The sequence below is a fragment of the Embiotoca jacksoni genome, unplaced genomic scaffold (genome assembly GCF_022577435.1).
Source record: "Embiotoca jacksoni isolate LCO1_2020_lvr unplaced genomic scaffold, fEmbJac1.0.p SCAF_41, whole genome shotgun sequence".
Taxonomy (NCBI): Eukaryota; Metazoa; Chordata; class Actinopteri; family Embiotocidae; genus Embiotoca; species Embiotoca jacksoni.
Window position 1 is genome coordinate 3,089,626 of NW_027185394.1, and position 25,357 is coordinate 3,114,982.

The following is a 25,357-nucleotide window of genomic DNA, read 5'->3' on the forward strand; positions in this document are numbered from 1 at the left end:
AGGCCGATCTTTGTCGATAGAGGGTGTTGGTGTTTTGACAGAATGCTGTGTGTCTTCAGTGTTTATGACTTACATCATCAGGCAGCTTTCCAAAAAGCCTCATCGATAAAAGAAAGAAGTGCAGGGGACTTTCCAGGTCAGCTAAAACAATAAAAAGAAAAAAAAACTCAACCACTGCATTTTATTGCCATCCACCAAATTTCTTTCGTTTTCATCCACTCCATCAAAATGCAGTCAGCTCAGCTCCAAACCAGAAATACAGTAAAAACAACACACTCATATGTGACTACAAAACTTCTCTGATTACTACTGAGATGAATGAGCTCAGTGAGGCAAATTCGGGATTAACACTTAAACATATTAGTTATTTCCATTCTCAGCAATATTTTAATAATACATTTTTTTTTATTATGTAAGGGGTGTGTCTCTTGTCCTTTCATCCAACATACACTGCAGTGTTCTTGTTTATATTCTCTGTATGGAACAAATCCGATCACACATTGGCCAGAGCTATTTTTCTTTATATTTATTCAGTGTTTTATAAAGTCATTTCAATGTCCTGTTAATGTTTTAGCTAAAATGACTTTATATATATATATATATATATATATATATATATATATATATATATATATATATATATAAAAGGCATGAAAAATACAATCCAGACAAACACATTCAGATAAAACTATTTGAGACATAAAATAAAATAACCTTCAGCCTATCTCACCATAAAGTAAGGTTTATGATGGCCGCCATTACCTGTTGGATCAAACATTTATTGACTTTCAACAAATATAAAATTGAAACAAAGTTATATCATCTCTTAGAAGGAAATCACTCATGAATGTACTTTGATCAACAGTCTGTGAAATAAAGTTGAATAGTCATATTTGAAAAAAACATACTGTTTAATTGTGGCAATCTGAATTTAATATTTACATAAACTACAGCTTGTTCTCACACATTTATCAGGTTAGCTGCTGTTGGTATCTCAGATGGAAATGTGCAATGTTTAAAGAATGTTTTCAGTTGTTTGTTTTTTTTGTTCCCAGGATGCTCCTCTTAAAAGTAGGATAACGTTCTCTAAAAACATTTTAATAATGTTACCACAAAACATTTGTATTGTGTTTTTAAAGCACATAATCCCGGTTGAAAATAAATAATGATAGACTGGGAACATAAAAAACCAAAACCAATTCTCTCTCGCAGTAAAGAGTCACTCGTTTTTTCAGGGAAGAGAATCTTCCTCGGTGAAACGCTGCTCTCTCAGTTTGTAGTAGAGCCCCTTCATGGCCATCAGTTCCTGGTGCGTCCCCCGCTCCTCCACTTTGCCACCACTAACAACAACAATCTGATCCGCCGCCTCGATAGTCTTCAGCTTGTGAGCGATCACCAGCAGCGTCAGGTTGGGACATTTAGCCAGAGCCTGCTGCACCTGTGAAGAGTTGATGAGACACATAATCATCATATTATTGTAAGGTGTCCACCTGGTATCACTCCTTTAGGTAAAAGCAGAGTTAAATACCTTTGTGAGAACTGTTTGTATATATTTATTAATATTTCTTATGATGTAAATAACAAAAGCAAGACATCATTTCAAGTCATAATACATAGTTAATGTAGTGGTGGTGATAGAGCAGGCATGCAAGACCAGTTACCAACAAATGATCAAAACTGGCTGAATGATATTATTGACCACATTTTTTCAAATCTGTCCATTAAAAATGTTGATGGTTAACATTTTTCAGCTTTTTTTTTTTTTAGCAGTGAAAGACGGTTGTTTTGCATGACTGTTGCCCAGTTTGCAACTAACCGACATGCAGGATGATATCTTGCCATGACATATGACTGCTTCAGACTTGGACGCAGACACATTTAAGAAGAACACAGCACAAAAATCCTTCCAAATACTTTTGGAGGTAAATCCCTTTTTTTATGTGAAAGTTTATGTTTTTTGAATTAAAGATTTCTGTAAATCCGATCTTGAAACAGTAGGACAGACATGTTCTTTACATTGCTTTGTTTCATTAGGGATATTATTATCAATTCACTGAGAAGTGATGTGTGAGCACATCTTTACATTTCCTCTATGTATCTACTTGGTACTGACTTTATGATTTTAGTCAAAACTTATCACCAGTTGTTGAAGAGGTGACTATTTTCAGATTAATTGGCACTCATGACATTATACAGTCTTCAGATGTTCAACCAGATTACTCACTATTTAACTGATACTGTAGGACCTGTTTGCGACATAATGTACAGGCTTTGACCCCTGAGGACACCACAACCTTAAAAATGTTAACATACCTCATTTTCACTGTCAGCGTCCAGAGAGCTGGTTATTTCATCCAGAATGAGGACCTGTGGCTCTCTGACCAGAGCTCGAGCGATGGCGATCTGCTGCCTCTCACTTTTGGATAACTGGCTGCCCCCCTCACCCACCTCTGAAAAATAGACATCAGAAAATCACAACCGATTGAGGTTCAGGATGTAAAATTCAATAACCAACCATGAATGTCACTCATCCTCCAATATATTGTATGTGCATCATCAGTTCTGCTTTCAAAGTGATATTTTTATGCTCTTTTTAACCCAACAAACATACAAAGCGGGTAATTTTGTCTCCAGGACGTTCAAGCACTTTACCTGTATCGTAGCCTTTCTCCAGCCGCCTGATGAAGTGGTGGGCGTTGGCTTTGCGTGCTGCTTCCTGGATCTCATCCAATGAGCAGTCAGGAAGCCCATAGGCGATGTTGTCTCTGATAGAGCCAGAGAAAAGCGCTGGCTCCTGGCTCACCACTGAGATCTATTAAAAACTCATCAGCTTAAGTGTCGCAATAGACATTATACTTATACGTGCATACAGCATCTTCTTGCAGAATCAGATTTATAATCAATATATTTCAATGAATCTCAGAAGTGACAAATTTTTTTAAATTTGATTTTACTCAAAATTCTCAAGTTGATTTTATTTAATTTTATTAATGCACCTGCTAAATCTGAACATTTCCTCTCAGCTGATTCTTGATGATTCAAACAATAAACATTGAAGGAAATATGAGGATTTTGACTTTTTGCTGCTTTCAAAATGTTGTTTTATGATGTTGCATTTGAGGCACAACTTTTCATTTACAGAGGACCTGGTGTCAGAGTTGCGTTAATTTAACCATATTAGAATAGTGCAAAACAGGCATAATATGTCCTGATGGTCATCTTTAAAATCTATGAACCATCCAGGCACAAATGATTAATTACCTTCTTGTGGAGGTAATGGTGCTCATAGGAGTTCAGCGGTTTGTTGTCCAGCAGAATCTCTCCATCTTGCGGCTCGTAGAATCGCTCCAGCAGACTCACACAGGTGCTCTTCCCTCCTCCAGACAGACCCACCAGTGCCGTCATCTGGCTCGGCTTCAGCTCCAAAGAAAAGTCCTGAAACACATGACAGATAACAGAAAGCAGTGGTTGTAATCACAGTGTAACAGGGAGATTGTTGACTTTTTTTTCCCAGTCAACATGGTTGGAGTTCCTCCACTTTAAGCCTCTTTCTGGAGGCGATATGTTCCTCAGTTGTCAGCTTGCTTCTATTCATTACATTGTTTTTCATGAACTGTCCAATCTCAAACCAATTAATGACAGTAATCTCACCTGCAGCACTTTTTTGCTGGGGAAAGCAGGATAGGCGAAGTTGAGATGGCGGAAGCTGACGTGTCCGGTTAGCTGATCAGGTTTGAAATCTCCGCCTGTGCTGACCTGAGGTTTCCGGTCCAGGTACTCGAACACTTTCCCGGCGGCTCCGACTGAGTTCAGCATGTCGCCAAAGATGGAGGTGAGAGTCTGGGAGATGACAGTCATGGGACAGGCTTGGTAAACGCATTACTAAACTGGTGTCAGAGTTGCATTAATTTAACCATATGTTTAGAATAGTGCAAAACAGGCATGGTATGTCCTGATGGTCATCTTTAAAATCTATGAACCATCCAGGCACAAATGATTAATTACCTTCTTCATTCACAACATGCATTTGGACTGTTTAAAAAAAATTAACATTAAGGACACTAACTTTTCTTTTTGCATGAAATGTGCAACATAAATAAAGTTTCCCTTTTCTAACTCCTAAACTATTAACTAACTTGTTAATAGTTGATGCTTGATGCTTGTAATCACACGTCCACACTAACAAAAATCCACAGAGCATTATGGGATACCCTGATGTTGTCTCCAAGATTTGACTGGTAGAGGATGAAGGACACCAGGTTGCCAGTGGTCATCTGTCCCCTCTGGATGAAAAGTCTGCCGTAGTATAACATGAAGACGTGTATAACCAACCCTGTCAACTACAGACACACACACACACACACACACAGAGAAACACACATCAGAACAAGTACTGCTGATCTCTAAGTAACACACACACACACACACACACACACACACACACACACACACACACACACACACACACACCAAAAAAAACACACTTCTTACCCTCTGTGCAAGCAAGTAAACAGCTGTGACAGTGTCTCGGCGGGTCTTTATGTTGTGTGTGTCCATCAAGCGGTCGTCATAGCGACGGGCCTCATATTTTTCTGTGCTGAAGCTCCGCACAACACGAATACCCGACACGACTTCATTCGCAGCATCATTTGCGCGGGCCATTGAGTCCTGCATTGCCAGGGACAACCTCTGAGGAAGACACAGTAAAAGAAGGACAACTTAGATTTACTGCAAAACAAAGAGGTCCGACTATTTATCAACCTGCTCTTACCTGGTAGTGTGTGTCGTAGATGTTCTGCAAGAGGCCCGTGATGGGCGTCTCCACCAACACGAGGAACGTGAGCTTCCATGAAAGGTTCATCATCAGGGAGATCATGCCCAGTGTCTTGATGAATGTCCTCAGCAGCACGTTGACATTCAGGCACACTGCATTTCCCATCAGGTTGGTGTCTCTGGACAACCTGGATGTGATTTCACCTGCACAGAATATATATATATTTTTTCTTTTTTTTTTACTTTAACGTTATTTGTCTTTCTACAGTATGTCTGGCTTGACTTGTCCAATATTGTTTCCCCTATCATGACTTGCACCATCTTACATTGTCTTGTTTTGTCCTCAAAGGCCATCTTGTCCTGTCTTTTTATGAAAAATTCTGTCTTGACATGACATCTGTCCTTTATGTATGTTACATTTTAAGGTTCTTACCGGTCTTTATGGTCTCAAAGAATCCAATTTCCTGCCTGGTCAGAGCTTCAAACAGCTTCACTTTTATTCTGCATGTGTAGGAACTGATGCCACACGTTAGGAGACCCCCTCGGCAGCCTGCACTAAACGAACTAGTGAATCAATCGGAGAGAAAGTGGTTAGATATTACACAGACACCTGATGGGAGATGAATGTGGAGGGACAACGCTGTCTTATACCTTCCAAGAGAGTATAGGCCCATGAAGAGGAGTGCAGATAGGAATTCATTCGGCTGGTACTGACTGCCGAGGATGTCAATGACTCTCCCAGTGTAGAACGGGATGAACATCTCACCTGAGAAGAGGCACACAAAGGTAGAAATAATTAGATTGATCAGCCATGCAAATCAGCATCAAATTAACATCATTACCATTAATGGCATCATCATCCTGGCTCTCCAAAAAGAAGGGTTACAACTTTTCAGAAGCTGTTTCCAATTTAAAAAAAAATGTAATAAGTAATAATGAATAATATCAGATTGATAGTTTTTAAAAATAATTTGCATTGTGTTTATAGTTGATAGTCATCAGCCTGCATCATTTTGTTATTGTCATCATCAGCTGCATACTCACAGATGACTGCCAGCGACAGGAACACGAGCCCCCCCAGCAGCATTTGATAGTCGGGTTTGAACAGGTAGAGGACTCTCATGAACAGCACTCTGGCCTTCTGGGTCTTCTCTTTCTTCGAGGCCGCCTCGTTGGTGTCCGGGATGGTGATCTCCCAGAACAGCGCGGCAGCCAGAGACGCCCCTGCGCACATCAGCCAGCAGCGCGCATCGGCCCAGTGACCACACTGGCTCCCCTCCGTGTAGAGCACCTTGGCCCCGGTCTCAAACACTGCCGGTAGCAGACCGTACGCCGTTATCAAACGACACAGCAACGGCGTGAGGTGCCCGAGTGTGAGCCGAGTCACGGCAATAAGCGCTAACCACCGGAGAGCCGCCGAGACCCAGAGGCGCGCGAGATGCCCAAAGACGCTTTGAGTAACGACCCATCCTGACGCGTAAAAGAGGGACAGGTCGACGCAGACCGCTGCGATCAAAGCAACCACTCTGTGCATTATTGCTGCTGTATTGCCTGCCATTTCCCCAGCAACAGTCGTCGTCGTATGATCTGCTCTGGGACGAGACCAGTGTGTTTAGCTTTCATCCACTTTCGGTTTCATTTTCTGGTGAAAGCAGGGGGGTGGGGGTGGGGGTGGGGGTTCCCATAAACCCATAAACCCCAAACCGCACTGAAGCAGGACAACAGGATTTATAAGTGGCTGCACACTTCAACCATTTTCATATAATTATTATCATATTCATGCCAATTAACCACCATCATTATCCTGGATTAAAACTAGTCATAACATCTTGTTAATGAGACAGCCTATAAAAGGATGGTTCACTAAAATGCACAATATCAAAAAATAAAACTGATATTATAAGGCTTTTGTTTATCTTTTAATTTGAAATATTAATATAGAGAATATATAGGACACTTTGTGTGTGTATCCACTATGAAAGGACATATTTAAAATGAGTGTGAACTAAAGGAGACAGGATTAAGAGTGACATATATATGACCTTTATTTAACCAGGTAAAATCAATTGAGAACCAATTCTCATTTACAATGATGACCTGTAAAATCCACATAATCCTTTTGTGGTGAAACAACTTTTATTTTGACTTTTTAGTTATATGTCTGTTTACTTCACACAAACAGCAGCATGTCACAATGTGAGTGAAAACGTAGGAGAGCGTCTGTATGTGAGGCCTAAGGTTTTGTTGAAGCCTCTCAGGAAGTTTAAGAGAAGGAAGTGGCCTTGGATGACCCAGCAGCTACCCATTTGATAGTAATAACTTACAAAATGTTCACTATTATCCCTCTGAATCAACAAGTAGTGTCAGTAGGATTTCTTTTTTCAGGCAAAGATCATCAAAGGTCACTTATTGAAAGCTTTTTTTTTTGCTTCGTTTCAGATCAATTTAAAAACAAATTGCAAACCTGATCACTAAAACAAAGGGCAGCTGATATTACACTCAAAATACTTTAGGGAATTCAAGAGAAATGTAAGGATAGTTTTTCTTTTATTAAAATCGTTAGTGAGGATGTACTTGTCCTGTTTTTTTCTGTTTACAAGCTAAGTTAGTTGAAAAAAACTGAGCTGTGGCTATTGTTAGGAAAACAACCATGTCACTGATCAAAGAAGGTGGGCAAGTCGTTTCCTAGGATGACTTTCTCCTCCGCGCTGTCTTCATCGATGGTGACGAGGTAGGCCACGCCTCCACTGGAGCCATCGCGGTTCATTGCCAAAGAAAGAGCTACAAGGAAGAGAATAAGAGACAGGAGAGGAGATTTGTTTACTATAACATGAAATAATAGAATAAAGGCTCTATTCATCAAATGTCTGGTTTCTCTTTAGTATAATCTGTTAAACACTGTGCAAAGAAAAACGTACTGTTGACAACAAACTGCTGACACTCCTCTTTGCTCATGCCTCTGCGATACTCCGCATCAACGAACCCGTAAACATACGAGCTGCCAGAACCACCAATCGCAAACGGCTGCCTCGTCAGGAGTCCGTTCAGGGTCGCAAACACCTGGAGGTCAAAGGGCGCGCGGGACCAGAGAGGAATAAAGCAGACGGCAAAAGTCATTCTTTAAAGACAACTGTAACTTCAAGATCTGGTGCTCAAAGTATGAACGACAACATTAGCAGCTGTTGCACAAATAGTTTTGACGTGATTTAGAAACGTAAACAAGGTAGGGCCTTTTATAAATCAGACAAATGCCAAAAAGTTGATTGATGCCTTTATTTCTAGCCGACTGGACTACTGTAATGCACTTTTTACTGGCCGACCACAGAAAACAATAGAGAGACTTCAGCTCATCCAAAACTCTGCAGCTCTCTTGCACTTGAACTACTGCACCTTTAAAATTTATATTGCTTATTTTATATTTTAACTCTATTTGTGTTTAATTTGATGCATTTTATCTGTTCTTATGCATCTCATTTCTTTTCTATATTTTTAAATGTTCCTTTATTTCTGTTAGAAATGAAACACTGCATGTAATTCTCTTGCTGTAAAGCACTGAGCTGTATTTATTTTATGAAAGGTGCTATACAAATACAGTTTATTACTATTATTATTATTATTACTACTATGATTACAATTATTTTCTTCCCTCCAAAGTGCAGCCAGCAGCATGTGTTCACTGACCTGCCCTCCGTCTCTTCTGTCCCAGCCGGCTACAATCAGATGAGCGGACAGCTCCTCCTTGTACTTGTATGAGATGTTCCTCACCAGAGTGGCAGCTGAGCGAACCTGGGGGTCCTTACCGATCTCAATACTGACAGAAGAAGACATACCATTACATAATGTAACGTACTGTGTCGTGGATCTAAAGTTTGGCATGCAGACAACTAAAAAAACACGTCGCTCCAAAGCAGGAAATCCCATCTGAAATATTATCAAGAGGACGAATATGAAGTTGCTAAAGGTTAACAATACCTCTGAGCCTGGTTGTATTCAGTTATATTGACAGAAGTCTGATGGTGTTTAGTCCACCACACAACATCTTATACTGTAAGCAGCAGTTCTGAATCGAGGAGTTTAGTTTGGGAAACACTACCACCATCTTTGGGTGCTGTTTTAGAGTGGCCTTTTAATGTGATGAGTACAAGTCCCACTTGTGCAATAATGGTGTTTAATCAGCATCTCCATGTGCCACATCCGTCAGGAGGGGGGATGCACTATCTTGGCTAAAGTGCTCACTAACAGATATTAAAGGGTCTGCGCTCATATCGCACTTTTTCACCTTCGCCATCTCAAAGTGCTTTTACAAATTGCCTCCCATTCACACACCATGCAAAGGGCTGGCCTGTGGTCAGGAGCAACTTGGGGCTCAGTGACAGAGGAGGACACAGAACTGAACCCCGACTTCACAGGTAGTAGCAACCAGCTTTACAATTTTGAGACACAGCCATTTGTTCAACGAATTTATGCACAAAAATTGAGAGTAATAAACCTTTAGTGTGCATCAGATCAGAATGGATGAAAAATATGAGCAAAAACAAAAAGAATTGTGTTTATACTTTTGTTAAGTGTACATATAAAATTCCTTTATTGTTACAGCCCACATTTGTGGATGCACAACAACATCTGGAAGTCAATGTTAACTATCCTGAAAGACATGCTAATGATTTAGAAATATGTACACACAAGCTTGATGGGTAATAATCAGCAGTGAAAAAAATCCTTCCCTGCCAGAGGAAAAAAATACAGTCTGGCCATATATTATAATCAGTATAAGTGTGACAATCCATGAGTGTACTTCCACTGGTTATTTACCTGTGGACATCCAGCTGGTAGTTGACCATCTCAGCGATGGTCTGAGCGTCTGCTGCAGATCCCGACAGAGCACAGTAGATCTTGTCATGGAGGGGAGACAGCTTGTTCATCACCCTGTTCACCACTGACTCCCTGGAAGGAGGGATGAGGTGTGAAGAAGTTGAAACAGAGAAATAAAACACATGTGATTAGGAAGGATGGAGAAAAAGGATTTTAGTTTCACCTGATATTGACAGGCCACTATTGTCACAGCAAAGACAGTATAATGCAGACAGAACTGGACACACACAATGCAAACATACTCACATGCGCACAAGCACGAACTTACCCGGCAGACACTCGGGAGTCAGACCCCAGCACGACCCCTCCATCAAACTCTATGGCGATAATGGTCGTCTGCAGACACAGGATGAATTCTTTAAACTATCATTTCCGCATGTGACCCAGAAGGAGTCCAGGTGTGCAGAGTCGATCAAAGACGTTAAAAAGAAATCTCATACTTACTCCTGTTTTCACCTCCTCAGACAACCACTGCGGCTCCGTTTCTCCCAACATGGTGACAAACCCTCCGGTAACGATCGGCAGCAGCGATGTTCGGCTGGAAGTGACACCAGGCGTAAAACGGAAGCTTTCCGTCGAGCAGCTCCGGTTTTACGTTGTTTTGTTGTCGGAAAACAACGTAAAAAATAAATAAAAATAAAAATCCTCTAAAGTCTGTTTTTGAGCTCGTTTATTTTACCCAATCGATCCAACAAGCTGGCTTTAGACGGACTCCATGTTTGCGCAGATGAAATCGAAATTGAAAGTTAGATTGTTCCTCCTCTGCAGAGAGCTGCAGTTCACTGAGACTGCATGTCACCCAACCGGGTTTCACTGCACCATCAAGATCTCTTTAAGTTACTTTACAGTTTAAATGTGACGGACGCAAAAGACCATAATGCACTTTTAACAAGTTTAAAATGTTATTTACAGAACACGTGGGAAGATATTTTGAAGCACAAAAACTCAAAAACAAAGACAGAGGAGAACAATGAGGTTTTGTAAAAGGAAAATATTTTATTGATTTTAATTTCCCATATTTTCTCATGAAATAAACAAAAACAACAACAACCATGTGATCTGGACACGTGAAAGGGTGGAGAGAGGAAGTGTCTTCTTTCCATCACAACACAGGCTGAACAGATTTACAGAAATGTTTTCACACAAGACTCACAAGTTTTTCATCAAGTCATGTCTGACTTCAGTTGAGTGTCCAGTCAGTTACATCATCTTACACAGAACAAATTAGTGATAAATGTGTTGCTCAGGGACTCCAGATAATTACTCCATGATTTCATTGCCTGGTTTGAAGGCAGACTGTCACTCATCATGAAACCTGGGCAGCTTGTCACCAGGTACAACCACATGCTCCACCCCCTTTTCCGTGATCACCACCAGGTTAGCCACGCCCCCGCTGACGTTGTCTCGGCCCATAGCCAGAGCCAGAGCTGTGAGGGACAAAGACACATGGAGTACAGGGGAGGGCGGAGGAGGAAGAAAGACACACAGGAACAGAATAGAGACAGAACATAATGAGTTACGTTGAACAACCAGATTAATGCAAATTTATGACATTTAGAAAACTCCTAACTGCCAGACAAATGATGTTTGTTTATTTCTTTCCTTAAAATACAAACAAAAGCCTTAAAAAAAAATAAAAAATAAAAAATAAAAAAAATGAAATACATTCTTCCATAAATACGAGGGTGGATCAGAAAGTTCGGAGACTGCTGCTGTTGCACGTTAACGGCGCTCTAACCTTCGTGAGTAAATACTCCGAGTTTCATCGCTTGACCAAAATCACTCTGACAACTGCTCGCAAAACGCATGTGTAACTCAGGTGCTGATTATAATGACGTGACGAAACTCGGCGTACTTACTCTCGAAGGTTACAGCTTCTCTGTGCTCCGTGCAACAGGAGCAGTCTCTGAACTTATTGACCCACCCGCATATAAATCAAGTTTTCATTCTCATGTGAGTTATCGTCCTGCTGAAGACTGCAAGACGTGGTGAAAGGCTCCTGAAAACCTGGAGTTAGGTTTATTATGTCAAACACTCTTATTATATTTTTAACAAATCCAGGAAATGTCCTGACACTATTTCTTCTTTTCTACCACACCCGGCTTCCTTTTCACTCATTTTTATGGAATCACTATCCAGTTTCCCAGAAAAACACTTCAAAATCTTAACATGAACATCCTGAAAAATCAATTACACATATATTTTGAGTTTGCATAAATAAAAGTAAAATAACAAAATAGTAAAATATACAGAACCATTAGTGGCAAACTGTAGGCATTCCTCTCTGGTCATGTTGGGTTTGTATTTAGCGTCCACGTAGCCATAGATGTAAGTGCTGCCCGAGCCGCCGATGGTGATGGCCTGACGGACTAACATCCCGCCGAGAGACACGACGTACACCTGGAGAGGGATGGAGGACATCGGTGGAGCAGTTACATGGTGGACTTACGTGCCATGATTACTGCCTCTCAGATTTATCTACCTGTGGGCCGTTCTTCTTGTCCCAGCCTGCCGTGATGAAGCCGGCCTGCAGCTCCTCCTTGTCCTTGTAACACAGTTCCTTCAGCACCGACGCTGCTGCGATCACCAGCGGAGGGCTGTCCATCTGGACGCTGTGGGACATCAAGGAGGAGTGTCTTTGTATTTTGTAAAGGTGAACAATCAGTGTTACATGTGTGTTTCCTGTTCGCGTGTGTGTCTCATAGAGGGGTAAAAGCCAGTTGAGAAATTTGATTGAAAAACATATAAAACATGAATACTCCCGTTTGAAGCGTGAAAATGTGACGCGTGTGAAGTGTGTGAACTCGTGTCGTGTCTGCACACCTGTGGAAGGACAGGTGGTACTTTGCAGCCTTGATGACGGCCTGAGCATCCGCGAGTGAACCGGCCATGCAGCAGAAGATCTGGTCGTGAACCTGAATCACCTTGTTGATGGTTTTAGTTGAGACATATTCACTGAAAGAAGAGAGAGAATTAAAAAAAAAAAAAAGCAACAATGAGAGACAAATGCTAAATGATGTGCAACTCGAGCAGTTAAAAATTTGGACGGGAAGCCGGTAAACTCACGTTATTGTCATGTTCTGAGGACATTTTATTTGTTAGGCTTTGATTGTTTTAATAAACTCAGAAATGTTAAACTCGTCTATAACTGCTCACATAATCAGGCTCGCCAGGTGACCTTGTAACACGTGGAGCATCCAGCTTTATTAGTAAGGTGCTGTTAAATAAATCCTCATTTGGACAAACAGCTTTTGAAGAAAGATCAGTCTGGTCCGGTGTTCTGGTTTAATGGTGCGTTTCTGTATTAACTTGTCTCGTGTTGTTCTTCTCTTTGACAAGTTGAAATGCTGCTTAAAATCATTATTCCTGGTAATCAGATGCTCATATGAAAATTAGTAAAACTTTGAATGTTATGAGGACGTGTCGGCCACCTGTGCATAAAAACATGTTGCAACCTCTTTTGTGCTTCAAAAGTTATGTAATGCACATATTTCAAAATGCTGCACAATTCATCCTACCAATTATTTTTGAATGTGTTAACTCTATTAATGTTTATCAATAAAAGCAGCTCATTCCATCATGACAACATCCTCACCCTCCAATGGAAGCCCTGGAATCTGATCCAATCACAACCCCTCCATCAAAGACGGCAGCCAGGATGGTTGTCTGAGGGAGGAGAGAGGAGGAGGGAGGACTAAATAAATTACATTCAGCAAACTGTAAGAAGATACCTGTAAAACTGGTTTACAAAGCATCACAAGCACACTTTCTTCCCATGGTTTCCTGTTCATTCATTCGGCCCGAACAGCTATGAATTCTGGGATTTAGAGTTCTGTGAGGGGGCGGTTTTAATGTGGACCACCTTCTGACAGGAAATAGAAGTGTAGCAAGTCGATTATTTTATAGAAATTTGAAGAACAAACTTATTCAGATGTTACACGTAAACATTCACAGATAAAAAACAACACGTGCACAGACCAGTCCAAGACATTCTGCCTCGAGGCAAACTCCTGCATCACAGCATCACCTGTTCAAACCTCATCGATCATTTTACGCACAATAAGCTCCGTGCGGCGTCAGCAGGTAAAAAAAACATACTTGTGAACTGATCTGGATTTACTCACCCCTGTGCTGACTCCTCTGACTTGTGAGTCCGTGCGGTGTTTCTCCATTTTTACTCCAAAATCGAAAGCAAACGAGGAGAGCTGACGCTCGGAACAGCGACCTCACGCGCATCGAGACGCGCCAGAGACGCCGCGGTCACATCCAGAATGGCGCTATCAAATGTCCTCGAAGCTCCGGCGGCCGGATTTAATTTCGACAACGCGGCCAGGTATGAGCTTCTCTCTCTGTGTTCCGAGCAGCAGAGTTTATCAGTGATGACAGAAAACAGGATGAAACTCGGTGGGTTAGACGGAACTTTCACGGGATCAAAAACGAAAGTAACTTTTTCCTGCTTGTTTTTCAATTTAATCAAAGGAATATTATAATTACGGCGTGTTTACGGTTTTTATTATCAGGATATGTATTGATTAGTTGTTATTAACACCCCTCCACCTGATAACACCCCCCTCCTCCCCCTCTCTCCTCCTCTTTAGAAATGCTGCGTTGGAGGGTCTTTTTGATGGAGCACAGGCACCAAAACCTCTGAAAACAGGCACCACCATAGCAGGAGTGGTGTTCAAGGCGAGTAAAACATTGGTTTAAACTGCACTGATAAAATAATAATGAACCACAACAGTGATATTCTATGTTTTAGTCTCTAAAATATACTTTTGATTCCTGATGCTGTTTTTAAAATCACAACAAACTCATATGCAGCTCCTGCTTTTCCTTCAGTCTCATATAAAAAGAGAACTTGCCCAAACTTGAATGAGATGCCTTCAGTTTTTAAAATTTAAGTTTCTTATCTTGCATGGTGCTGCAGTTGTGAGCACAGATTCTTTCTGGCATTACATTCAAGGCCTATCCAACCTGCTGATGGCATTTCAGGAGTTATGACGCCAGAAATTCAAATCCAGACAACAAACAACAATCCAACATGGATTCTTTAAAAAATAAATACAACCAACGTGCTTTTAAAATGTTACTGTTTGGCAGGAAACTTCAAAATGTAACATGCTGGCATCCCTGAACTAACAACACAACATTCCTGCGGCTGCACACATTTTTGCACGAGGACCTGCAAAAAGTCTGATCTGATTTGTCTGATTTGTCTGTGTGGGTGCAGGATGGGGTGGTGCTGGGAGCCGACACAAGAGCCACCTCCAGTGAGGTGGTGGCCGACAAGGCGTGTGCCAAGATCCACTACATTGCTCCCAACATATAGTAAGTGCCACGAGTACCATCACACACACACACACACACACACACACATACACACACACACACATCAGTTGTTTTCCATTGATCTATTGTCTTTTGCTCTCTTGGTGTACATTTTACTATTAAATGTCTCCTTTACACGTAAGGGAGACATTCATTTTATTATTTATTTTTTAAATTTCATTTTATTGGTGTGTTACTGCAGATGTTCAAACTGCGTATGCTTTATTGTTGTTGTTTCTGTTGTTCCTCTTATTATAAAAGTTAATAAAGAGACTCTCCTTCACGTCAGCTTAAGTGATTTCCTACATATCCCAGAATGCAATGCAGTGAGCTTCTGTTGAATTTTAAGGTTTTATCTTATGAGGTCAGTTATAGCTGGAAGGAAAATAGTCGGACGGTATCATCCTGTTCAAACCAGAAAAGTCTTCAAAAAACAACACACTACTGATGAGAGACTGCATTGCATTCTGGGATATTGTTGGCGACTGTGGAGGGGGGAAAAGTCCATCAATCTTTTTATGGTTTTCTGTTATTGTTGAAGCAAAATATTGGCTCAAGAAAGACGTCATCGCTCGACTTTAACCTTTCCCATTAAAACTTCCCAATTCTCTTGTTTCCAACCATCTGCTCGCTCATCATCGCTCTCTCTCTCTCTCTCTCTCTCTCTCTCTAGTTGTTGTGGAGCAGGTACAGCAGCGGACACAGAGAAAACCACGGACCTCCTCTCGTCCAACCTCACCATCTTCTCACTGAACAGCGGGAGGAACCCTCGTGTCGTCATGGCCGTCAACATACTGCAGGATATGCTGTACAGGTTTGTGTCGCGCACACGTCATGTACATGTATGTAGGTGTGTCAACGAGCTCAACATTTAGTTCCTTGTTCAGGAATCCACGGTGTTAACGGTGGTCTTTGTGGCCCTCAGGTACCACGGACAAATTGGTGCCAATCTCATACTGGGAGGAGTAGACGTCACTGGGAACCACCTGTACACAGTGGGGCCATATGGGAGTGTCAATAAGGTGCCTTACCTTTCAATGGGTATGTGACACTAATAATCATCAATAAGCATCGCCAGCACTGTTGCTGTGACCTGTGATCTTTTTCCTGGATTCTTTGTTGGTGGAGTTTGAGTTTGTGACGCTCTCTCCTCCGTCTGTTCAGTCCAGGATGTCAAAACATGTTCTACTTTAATACTTTTACAAATGATGTGAGATGCTATAATTTTCTGCAGCCATGCATTTAATTCACACTCAGCCTTAATCTAATCTGTGCCTCTTACTGTGTGTTCATGCAGGATCTGGTGATCTGGCTGCTCTCGGGATTTTGGAGGATGGATTCAAACCGAACCTCGAGGTACGTCACTGGACATTTTTGCATCTTTAATTGCAGTACGGCAGGTGTGAAGGCAAAATAATTCTCCAGGTCAGACAAACAGTTGAGAAAACGTAAAAAAAACGGTCGATTCACGTCCTTTGTGATTTCTCTCACCTCTCTCAGCTGGAGAACGCCAAGCAGCTGGTGCGAGCTGCCATCCATGCAGGTATCATGAGTGACCTCGGCTCAGGCAACAACATTGACATGTGCGTCATCACCAGAGAAGGGGTGGATTACATCAGACCCTATCAGGAGTCACAGTACAAAGACAACAGGTGGGGATGTATAAGTTTAAGATTGTTCACTAGTTGACACACCCGAACCACTGCTCACAACATGATGTGTAACTCAGGTGCTGATGTTGACTGAGCGACAGAACTTGGAGTACTTCCTCCCGAAGGTTACGGCTTCTCTCTGCTCCGTGCACGTCACAGTGCTGCGCAGCGTTCACGCGCAACAGGAGCAGTATCTGAACTTTCTGGTCCGATAAGCTCTTTAGTTCATGAACAACTTACTTCTTTAAAAGCTATCCAAAAATTATAAATCATATTGTTCAACAATGAGCCTTGTCAGCTTTGCCACACTAATTTAAAAGTGAATGATGCAAAGCAAAAACTTTGACAAGTCCATTTTCACATTTAATTCAAATCTAACCCTTAACTAATATGTATCTGTATCTGTCTTTTCTTAGGAAAATTAAATACAAATATCGTCCAGGCACGACACCGATTATGACTGAGAAAGTCGTCCCCTTAAAGCTGGAGGTTGTGCAGGAGACTGTGCAGCAGATGGATACGGCCTGAGCTGCAACGGACCACCGCACTACAGAAACCCCACAACGTTCAGCAGTGAAAGGAAATGTCTTCGGTTGAACTCAATTGTTATCAACAGATATTAAATAAAAGTAATGAAACATCTCGGACCTTTTCTAAACGCTGTCATGATGGTTTCTGCTCTGGAATAATTCAGAAACTGTAGTACTGCAGGGATTATTGCAGGATTACAGTAAACTGCTGCTTCTGGGCGACAATGAGATGCAACATGATTTTTTTTTTTTTTATTCAATAACAATTAAAACACTGAATAAAGTCCTATTAACAAACTCATATGACTTTGTTGCCTTATTTCTTTGCATGTTTTATGATTATTGACCCACTTTGATGTGTTAATCCTCAAACAGCACCCATATGTTTACAATAAACACCCATAGCCCACAAAGCAGGTTCCTGTGCTGCATGTAATGTTATTTTTTCTCAATCTACATCATTAACATTAACATTAACACGACATTAACCAAACTGCATGAGATAAGTGAATCCTGATGATTACTAGTCATGTCCGTGTATCTTTGCTGGGTTCTTAAAACCTGAGTGCTTCTTTTCTGCCTAGAGACTGATGATGAAAAAACGACACCGCTCTCCTATTGGTTTAGGTGGTTTGAGCGATCTCAATTAATTTTTTTTTATTTATTTAAGATAAATATCACAGAGTTTGTTTTATTTTTATCAATTACATTTTTTGATTTTTAAAAACCTGCCATTCTCGGTCATGTAAAGCTTCTTTTTTAAACAACTGCGCATCTGTATTGTTCTGCTGACCAATTTTCTAAGAGAAAGAGACTGCAGTGAAATACTTTTTAAAAACCCTTTCACTTTCGTATTCCTTGTTACGTACAAGGAAATTATCCTTGACGCCGTCAATCGCCATCGCCCCTTTGGAAAACTTAAGACCTACACTTTACACGATATAATACGAATTTATACTTTACTATAATGGCACTTTTTGATGTGAGTGGTTTTAAGCCTTATTCTGAACTCCGTGGCCAAATTCTCCCAGCGAGACAGACGCCTCTCGTCGACCGAACCAACCACTACAACTTTGGGATGAAAACGCCTGAATTTGCTGTTCCTCCGGGTGTGGAGGTGAGTATCATTTCACTACATTTCGACAGATATTAATGTACTGAATCCTGTCGGTATCTGCCACGAGCACCAAGCGTCAGACGCGCGTGATCCTTTTACGCGTCAGCGTGTGTTTGCTTTGAAATCACACATTTAGCTCAACTATCTCCATTTTTTTTTGTGTGAAAATACATGATGTTGTGATAAATGTTCCACTATTATTTTCTCTTTGACACACGGTGCCATCTCAGTTTAAGCGTCCCACTCAGAGTTTCTTTTTGGTTTCGCTTGCAGCCCTCTGGGTTTCTCAAGTCCTGCAACCGTGACGGAGGAGTGTGCATTGACCTGAACCACGGCACGACCACCCTGGCATTCACGTTCAGACATGGAGTCATCGTGGCTGTGGACTCCAGAGCCTCAGCTGGCCGTTACTTGGGTAAATATGCAGATCTGGAGAGAAAATATGTTTTCTACTCCACGCGTGGAAAACGGATGGAAGAGATGGAGATTAACAAAAAAAAACAACCAAATTGGATAAAGTGTAGTGAAAACAAATAATGCAACTTATATCCTGTCATTTGTCTAAGTTTTAGCAGCCTATTGCTGTTTAGAAAATGAGGAGTTACATATTAGGAGCCACCAGTAACATATCCCCTCAAAAACGGCCTCAAAGGGGATTTTGAAATGTGAATCAGGGTCTTTCAGCTGAATAAGCAACAACAACCATGATGCAACCTGTTGTTTCAGCCGATAAATGTCTCCTTTTGCCTAATCTGTCTGCAGCATCCAATGACGTCAACAAGGTGATAGAGATCAACCCGTACCTGCTGGGCACCATGTCGGGCAGCGCTGCCGACTGCCAGTACTGGGAGAGACTCCTGGCCAAAGAATGCAGGTCTGTCCTGCTTTGTTGTGAATAATTATGCCACATTTTGTGTATCCGACTCTTTTTATGATTTTTTTTATCAATCTGTGCTCCTCATACACATTAACACACACTTCAAAAGGGTCCTCTGCCCTTTTAATGGCCTTGTAACTGGAGGTGCATCTCCATCAGTTCCTATCAAACATATGTGAATGATGCTCTTGTTGCCGGTTTGAAGTCAAGACGGATATAAAAGCCCTCTAATATGTTCAGATAATTTAGCTCCACAATAATATTGTCAAAAGCATTAAACATGTTTCATCGGGGCCGGAAGGAAAGGAGTGTTTCACAGCGTGATTATAATCAAGCAGGAAAATCCTCCTCCTACCGTGCAGGTTTATTTGATTTACATACGAGCTTTCTGACTTGGGTTTGGTGTGTTGTAGCCTGTTTGTATGCTCAGTAACATGCTGAAAATGTGTATTTACTTCCTGTTTTAGAGCTCCATGACGGGGGGGGGAACCAAGAATAAACTTTAAAATCACAATAAAATAAAGTAGCGAACGGTCCCTGGTTTTGAGTGGAGAAAATAGATTTAGCGGTTCAGAAGGTTTGTTCACACAAAGGAGATAAAAGGCTTTTGGACCAGAGCTTGAATCTCACACCGGAGGCCTCCTGTGTGGAGTTTATGTCACAACCTGAGTTTTAATATAATTTATCAGAACACAATCAATGCAACATTGGAGTAGTTAAATTAAATCTAATCTGAACTACCTACACAGATGATTCATTTGTCTGTTATTTTTCTCCTGAACTGAGTGGTATCTTCTTGTATTGTCATCAGGCTGTACAGGCTGAGGAACAACCACCGGATCTCTGTGGCCGCTGCCTCTAAGCTGTTATCGAACATGATGCTGGGCTACAGAGGCATGGGCCTCTCCATGGGGAGCATGATCTGTGGATGGGACAAAGAGGCAAGCGCCGCTCAGAACTTCAAATATTGTCATTAAAGGGTTCAGTCCGTCAGTCCGTCCCTCCAGGATTTCACTGAGTGTTGTTTGTGATTGTTGTAAAAATATGGTAATTAGCAAAAATTGCAAGTTGAGGGGGAAAAAAATCATAAAAAAAAAAAATACTACCTAATAATGAGTCATATGTAATCACTTCCTCTTATCAGAAATATGCAGCATATCACAAAAATATAATTTTTTTTTAACTTAAAGAACCGTGAGCATTTTACAAAACAGAAACTGTGACTACTGCTGAAACATTCAGGAAAAATAAGGGATTCAAATGCTTTTTAGATAATATTAACTCAACACGTTGGTCATTGTGGTGTTGCAATGTGGTTTAAAGTAGAAACTGTGGGAAGTTAAGGGTGGGAGGGGTAGATGAGCTAAAAAAAAAAAAGGCAACAGGTAATATTGTTTTTAAGTATTATAATGTGAGCAGCTTGTGTTTGGAGATTCATCAGAAACTGTGGCTGCTATGTAAAATAACAGGATTCCTGCAGAGCTTATAGTACTGTGTGTGTGCAGGGCCCTGGTCTGTACTATGTGGACGACAACGGCACGCGTCTGTCCGGCCGTATGTTCTCTACCGGCTGTGGGAGCAGCTTCGCCTACGGTGTGATGGACAGCGGTTACAGGGAAGACATGACAGTGGAGGAGGCGTACGAACTCGGCCGTCGGGGCATCGTCCACGCTACGCACAGGGACGCCTACTCCGGCGGAGTGGTAAACAGTGAGTATTAAGTAGTAGGAGGGTTCGGGTTTTAAGCCACACTGACACTCAAAAGATCTCAACTACTGGATGGTTTACCATGAAGTTTTAGTTTTTTAGTTCAATAAGTTTTGCATTTAGCTCAAAGAATCACTGACATTTCTGTAGACTCAGTTATATATTTGATTTATGTCATGTAGAAGCTTGTATCTAATTCTGCTAGAATAAAGATATGTACACAGTATAAGCAACTACAAATAACTACGATCCAAACCAATGCTCAAAGAATGAAGGAAATCAGAACCGTGTCCTCGAGCTTAAAGTGACGACTATAAAAGACAAAATCCAACTGTGGACCTTTGCTGCATGTAATTCCCCCTTTCTCTCTCTCTCCTTTCATTTCCTGTCATCTCTCCAATGTCAACATTTTTTTTAAATTAAGAAAGTACTGAAATGTGTCTAGTCCTGAAATGCATAAAGTCGTCGTCTGCAAGCAGTTGAAAAACTGTCATGAGCTATGTGGTATTATGTGTGTTCATGTGTGTGTGTGTGTGTGTGTGTGTGTGTGTGTGTGTGTGTGTGTGTGTGTGTGTGTGTGTGTGTGTGTGTGTGTGTCCAGTGTACCACATGAAGGAGGAGGGCTGGATAAAGGTGTGCAAGGAGGACGTGTCAGAGTTGATCCACCGCTACAGGAAGGGCATGTTCTGAGTTTGACCTCTGACCCCAGATCAGCCTCGACGCTCTGAAGACGGTCCACTGATGTGTGTCCACAGTGATTATTGTTGTTTGTACTCTGTGCTGCAACCTGCTGATACTGTAACTCTACAATGTCCAGACAACCTGACCAACACAACACAGCTACAAAATAAAGACTGTTGTTTCACTGACTGACTGTCTGTCTTGTTATAATGAACTCAAACAGATTCATTATGATGCTTCATGATAGAAAGTGTCATTTATAAACTCTACAGCCAGCTCGTATGTTGATTTTAATACAAAGCGAGTACAAATATTTTCACAGATGACTGATGTGTCAGTTTAATAACATTTAAGTCCCTGATGTCAGTTGTTATTTAGGATGATTTTATCAGCACATTTTAAATGAGTTAATGTAATGTAGTTGTTAAAAAAAAGAAACATACTGTGTGTTTTAAAGCATTACCTGATGACAGAATATGTTTTTTTTTTTTTTTTTTTTTTTGTCACATATGGTCTGGTGAAAAGGACCACAAACACACAGGAAGTGCCAAACCTATTTTAAAATCCTGCTGCCAACGCTGTCATATTTCAAGTGATTGTATCTTACTAATAAATCCATACTAATACGAAAGCAACTGAAATTCAATTTATATATTTGACGGTTAATTACTTTATTTATAGCTTAAAATACACAGGTTTGTTCCACATAAAATATGAACCAAACTGCAGTGAAGGCAGCTGTACTGTCATCTGTTTCCGTGCAGAACTCGGTCTCACACGTTTTACCTGGAGAGGTATTCACCGTTATAGAAACAATAATCACCTTTATGTTTGAATGACTGTAAAGATTTCACGTTTTCTTGCACATAACCTGTGAAGCACACAGAAACCAAGAAGTTATCTGATATGAATGTAAAGATAAATTCAAAAGAAAATGGTTGTTTTTTTTCAACATTAAAAAAAAAATCTAAACTGTTTTCACCTATTTCTTGAAAACTATATGATGTATATATTAGTGCATCTCTTCAAGTAACTATACATGATACGGGTTTAATCTGAAGCACATTACATCTAGTAAGAAAAGTAAGTTGATTTGAAGGCGCTGCAGGCGTGGTCATCAGTTGCCAGGCAGATTTAAGTGCAACAGGTTTGTTTTTTTTCCGGGGTAAAAAGCACCACTGAAAACGTGATGTATGCTCACTGATAAAATGAAACATACATGTACGCAATGAAAGTTGGCTTTAAATATGAATATTTTAGTAACCAAACAGCAGAAGCTTTCTGTAAACATACTACGAGAATATAATATTGTGCAAACACTCGTTTTAAGTAACTAACCAGACCATTCAAGTCTTATACAGAAAAAAAATCACTACTATTAATTTTTTTGTCAGCTGGTAAAAAGTCAAAACTTCTTCAGTTATGATTGAAAACTCACACATCAACATCTACATGACAGAGCCACGTTTATTTAATCTGTGACAGCAGTGAATACTCAGTATTCATGAAATCGTAGCTGCACTCACAGGTGTGTGTTTATGAAATCATTCGAAGACAAGAAATTTTGATTATTTGGGGACTTTATTGAGAATCAAAACACACATCAAAATAGATTGAAACGTTAATACAACTTAATTAAATCTACACCTCTTAATTTCAAAATGCTTACATGACAGAAAAGCTGTTCGTCCCTAAAAAAATAGCAGGCAAACACAAAATATCACACCACCCTTCATTATATCAGCTAAACTTAAACTCTAATGTTAAATCAAGAATCAAAAAATTACTTAAATCAAAAAGCCATAAAGATATCAATTATTTGCTCAAACCTTCTTCCAATCAAAACAAAACCTTTTATCAGCGCATCAGAAATATACGAGCAGAATATTTATACAATTGGAAAACCACATTTTAACTGGTTCTTAAATTTTGTGTCCGTGCGCATTGATGCAACCTCATATTGTAATTTCATGTTTTTCTGTTATTTTCTGGGAATTAAATTAACAAATGATGTCATCATAACCGACTAATTAGCATCAAGCACCACAGTGATGCAAAACTCCCTTCATCCATTTCCTGTCCTGTTGTTCAGCGGAGTTAAAGAGGACTGGAGTCAGTCGCAGCTTTATCATCAGGAGTGTCACAGATGGAGAATCTACACGGACAAACACAGGCTGGTTAAAGGCTCCCGTTTACATCAGCTGCTTCCAGAGGACGCAGCATGTTATCTAAAGGTTTACATCTACGTATCCCAACACGCTGGGAATATGGATTTATGAAAAGGGGAATTCATCCGTGTTGTATCATCAATATTGATGCTTGATTTGTTGATGTACAAGAGAACCCCAACACCAGAAACATACAAAAACTGGAAGTAATGTGGATTTGTTTTAGATTTGTTTTAACTCCGTTGTGATTATATGGAACATGTTTGATAATGTTTTACTTCATCATCCTTAATTCATTTATCAATGTTGAAATATTTTACCAGAAGAAAATCCACCTTTCAATATGTCATCAAAATAATTTTTGTCACCATTTATGTGTTTGAAAAATATCTTGTCAATTCATGTTTTGGTTTTATTTCCTCTGAATTTCTATCAGTATGTTTCTAGAACTAGAATCACCACTTTATTCACTCAGTTTACAATTCGAATGATGAAGAACCAATAAATTCTCAGTTTATGGAGAAGAACGCGGCGACATCGCTCCTCGTTTCAGGCCAAGATTTGTCCATAAACGTAAAGAGAAGACAAGAAAGAAAGATGATTTATAACAGAAAATAATAACAAAGAGAGAATTTGATTGCACAAAACTGAGTATTTATTGTATCATTAAGAACTAAAATATGAAAGATCCATATAAGTATTTAACTGTTTTGCTTTTGAGGAACAATTGTTTGTTTTATTTTGGTTGAACCATTTTGATAAATTGGTGTTGTTGCTTTTCTAAATCTTGATATTAAAGTTATTATTTATCAAATCTTTTTTCACTTAACATAAAACAGCTTCGCGTTTGTTGTGAAAATATAATTGACGGAGAGATTTTGTTCACTACAGATATTTAACTCCAACATGTCAGCGAGGTTTTGACAGTGAAACACTCGTACGGTTCCTCTACACATGTTACAAGGACACTTTCTTCAACATATGAAGCAGCTCACCTGTGTGCAGGGTTGTGTTTGTCATTTAGGCCGTTGGAAGCATTTGCTGCTGGACCTCACGGTTCTCCACAGCTGGAAGGTCAGAAACATTTTGTTAGTCCACATGCAGCTCTGAACTGAACCTCAGTTTAACAAACAGACAACAATAAAAAAAAACATTTGGAGGACAAAATACAGAATGTTTGTTTAAGCTATAATACATGTGAGATAAGAGAAAACTAAATCCAAACAGGTTTTACTTACGGGATGGAGGGCGCTTGTCTGAAATGAAAAGATAAATAATTTCAGTTGTTAATAGTTGTTGTACATTATTTTTATTTCCTTTCACTTCTCCCTCGCATCGTCCTGTTATCATTAAAACCGTAGAGCTGAGAATTACATCGCTTCATGTTGGTTGAAACTATTTTAGGTGTGTTTGTTTCACTTTTACATAAAAGATAATATGAGACACAGTTTCTGTTTTGGTCTCTCACCCGTCTTCTTCTTGTAAACAAGGAATCCAATCGCAGCGAGAACAACAACGAGAACAACCGCTGCGATGACGGTGATGATGATGATGTGATTCCCTGCTGATAAAACAACAACAAACAAATCACCACCGGAAGAAACAAAGCAGGTTATAAGAAAGGAACCTTCACGTGATAATCAGGGAACAAC

The 25,357-nt window shown here is 40.3% G+C and overlaps 6 protein-coding genes across 8 annotated transcripts in view; 2 read left to right on the plus strand and 4 right to left on the minus strand.

The window, feature by feature from the left end:
* Window positions 1-892: 892 nt before the first annotated feature.
* tap2a (transporter associated with antigen processing, subunit type a) lies at window positions 893-6,389 on the minus strand. Its single transcript, XM_069168783.1, has 11 exons — window positions 5,818-6,389; window positions 5,425-5,539; window positions 5,207-5,337; window positions 4,772-4,977; window positions 4,492-4,689; window positions 4,212-4,340; window positions 3,652-3,840; window positions 3,262-3,435; window positions 2,653-2,812; window positions 2,314-2,450; window positions 893-1,438 (listed from the first exon to the last, which is right to left on the minus strand). Exons 1-11 carry the CDS (start codon window positions 6,329-6,331, stop codon window positions 1,232-1,234), a joined length of 2,160 nt encoding a protein of 719 aa, XP_069024884.1. The 5' UTR covers window positions 6,332-6,389; the 3' UTR covers window positions 893-1,231.
* Window positions 6,390-6,793: 404 nt separating this feature from the next.
* Window positions 6,794-10,379, minus strand: psmb9a (proteasome 20S subunit beta 9a). Its single transcript, XM_069168775.1, has 6 exons — window positions 10,090-10,379; window positions 9,914-9,981; window positions 9,586-9,717; window positions 8,455-8,584; window positions 7,692-7,833; window positions 6,794-7,554 (listed from the first exon to the last, which is right to left on the minus strand). The coding sequence occupies exons 1-6, from the start codon at window positions 10,138-10,140 to the stop codon at window positions 7,427-7,429; spliced, it is 651 nt and encodes a 216-aa protein (XP_069024876.1). The 5' UTR covers window positions 10,141-10,379; the 3' UTR covers window positions 6,794-7,426.
* A 242-nt stretch (window positions 10,380-10,621) lies between these two features.
* Window positions 10,622-13,982, minus strand: psmb12 (proteasome 20S subunit beta 12). The gene is made up of 6 exons (XM_069168707.1): window positions 13,770-13,982; window positions 13,241-13,311; window positions 12,469-12,600; window positions 12,128-12,257; window positions 11,901-12,045; window positions 10,622-11,072 (listed from the first exon to the last, which is right to left on the minus strand). Exons 1-6 carry the CDS (start codon window positions 13,815-13,817, stop codon window positions 10,945-10,947), a joined length of 654 nt encoding a protein of 217 aa, XP_069024808.1. The 5' UTR covers window positions 13,818-13,982; the 3' UTR covers window positions 10,622-10,944.
* psmb13a (proteasome 20S subunit beta 13a) lies at window positions 13,651-17,456 on the plus strand. The gene is made up of 9 exons (XM_069168705.1): window positions 13,651-13,728; window positions 13,838-13,978; window positions 14,244-14,331; window positions 14,876-14,973; window positions 15,647-15,787; window positions 15,899-16,014; window positions 16,271-16,329; window positions 16,474-16,625; window positions 17,042-17,456. The coding sequence occupies exons 2-9, from the start codon at window positions 13,917-13,919 to the stop codon at window positions 17,151-17,153; spliced, it is 828 nt and encodes a 275-aa protein (XP_069024806.1). The 5' UTR covers window positions 13,651-13,728; window positions 13,838-13,916; the 3' UTR covers window positions 17,154-17,456.
* Window positions 17,457-17,997: 541 nt separating this feature from the next.
* psmb8a (proteasome 20S subunit beta 8A) lies at window positions 17,998-21,726 on the plus strand. The gene is made up of 6 exons (XM_069168704.1): window positions 17,998-18,272; window positions 18,546-18,687; window positions 19,035-19,146; window positions 19,961-20,090; window positions 20,655-20,859; window positions 21,458-21,726. Exons 1-6 carry the CDS (start codon window positions 18,123-18,125, stop codon window positions 21,544-21,546), a joined length of 828 nt encoding a protein of 275 aa, XP_069024805.1. The 5' UTR covers window positions 17,998-18,122; the 3' UTR covers window positions 21,547-21,726.
* Window positions 21,727-23,099: 1,373 nt separating this feature from the next.
* LOC138209949 (major histocompatibility complex class I-related gene protein-like) overlaps window positions 23,100-25,357 on the minus strand; it is a 14,724-nt gene continuing 12,466 nt past the window's right edge. Inside the window, exons 5-8 of one of the 3 annotated variants that reach the window (XM_069168778.1) lie at window positions 25,174-25,269; window positions 24,944-24,961; window positions 24,701-24,772; window positions 23,100-23,692 (exon numbers count right to left, since the gene is read on the minus strand). In XM_069168778.1, the coding sequence (XP_069024879.1) occupies window positions 24,726-24,772; window positions 24,944-24,961; window positions 25,174-25,269 (161 nt within the window). In that variant the 3' untranslated portion in view covers window positions 23,100-23,692; window positions 24,701-24,725. The remainder of the gene's footprint in view (window positions 23,693-24,700; window positions 24,773-24,943; window positions 24,962-25,173; window positions 25,270-25,357) is intronic. The other 2 variants (XM_069168776.1, XM_069168777.1) reach the window with 2 other exon arrangements.

Excerpts from the sequence above, each read along its gene's own strand:
- tap2a (XM_069168783.1), bottom strand. The coding sequence starts at position 6,331 with ATGGCAGGCAATACAGCAGCAATAATGCACAGAGTGGTTGCTTTGATC. Across the intron at positions 4,978-5,206 it reads CTTTGAGACCATAAAGACCG|GTGAAATCACATCCAGGTTG; the intron begins GTAAGAACCTTA and ends TATTCTGTGCAG. Across the intron at positions 2,813-3,261 it reads ACCATTACCTCCACAAGAAG|ATCTCAGTGGTGAGCCAGGA; the intron begins GTAATTAATCAT and ends AGTTTTTAATAG.
- psmb9a (XM_069168775.1), bottom strand. The coding sequence starts at position 10,140 with ATGTTGGGAGAAACGGAGCCGCAGTGGTTGTCTGAGGAGGTGAAAACA. Across the intron at positions 9,982-10,089 it reads CTGAGGAGGTGAAAACAGGA|ACGACCATTATCGCCATAGA; the intron begins GTAAGTATGAGA and ends CTGTGTCTGCAG. Across the intron at positions 7,555-7,691 it reads TCAGCAGTTTGTTGTCAACA|CTCTTTCTTTGGCAATGAAC; the intron begins GTACGTTTTTCT and ends TCTTCCTTGTAG.
- psmb12 (XM_069168707.1), bottom strand. The coding sequence starts at position 13,817 with ATGGAGAAACACCGCACGGACTCACAAGTCAGAGGAGTCAGCACAGGG. Across the intron at positions 12,601-13,240 it reads TCCAGGGCTTCCATTGGAGG|TGAATATGTCTCAACTAAAA; the intron begins GTGAGGATGTTG and ends CTCTTCTTTCAG. Across the intron at positions 12,046-12,127 it reads ACAAGAAGAACGGCCCACAG|GTGTACGTCGTGTCTCTCGG; the intron begins GTAGATAAATCT and ends ATCCCTCTCCAG.
- psmb13a (XM_069168705.1), top strand. The coding sequence starts at position 13,917 with ATGGCGCTATCAAATGTCCTCGAAGCTCCGGCGGCCGGATTTAATTTC. Across the intron at positions 13,979-14,243 it reads AATTTCGACAACGCGGCCAG|AAATGCTGCGTTGGAGGGTC; the intron begins GTATGAGCTTCT and ends CCTCCTCTTTAG. Across the intron at positions 14,332-14,875 it reads TAGCAGGAGTGGTGTTCAAG|GATGGGGTGGTGCTGGGAGC; the intron begins GCGAGTAAAACA and ends GTGTGGGTGCAG.
- psmb8a (XM_069168704.1), top strand. The coding sequence starts at position 18,123 with ATGGCACTTTTTGATGTGAGTGGTTTTAAGCCTTATTCTGAACTCCGT. Across the intron at positions 18,273-18,545 it reads CTGTTCCTCCGGGTGTGGAG|CCCTCTGGGTTTCTCAAGTC; the intron begins GTGAGTATCATT and ends TTTCGCTTGCAG. Across the intron at positions 19,147-19,960 it reads CTCCTGGCCAAAGAATGCAG|GCTGTACAGGCTGAGGAACA; the intron begins GTCTGTCCTGCT and ends TATTGTCATCAG.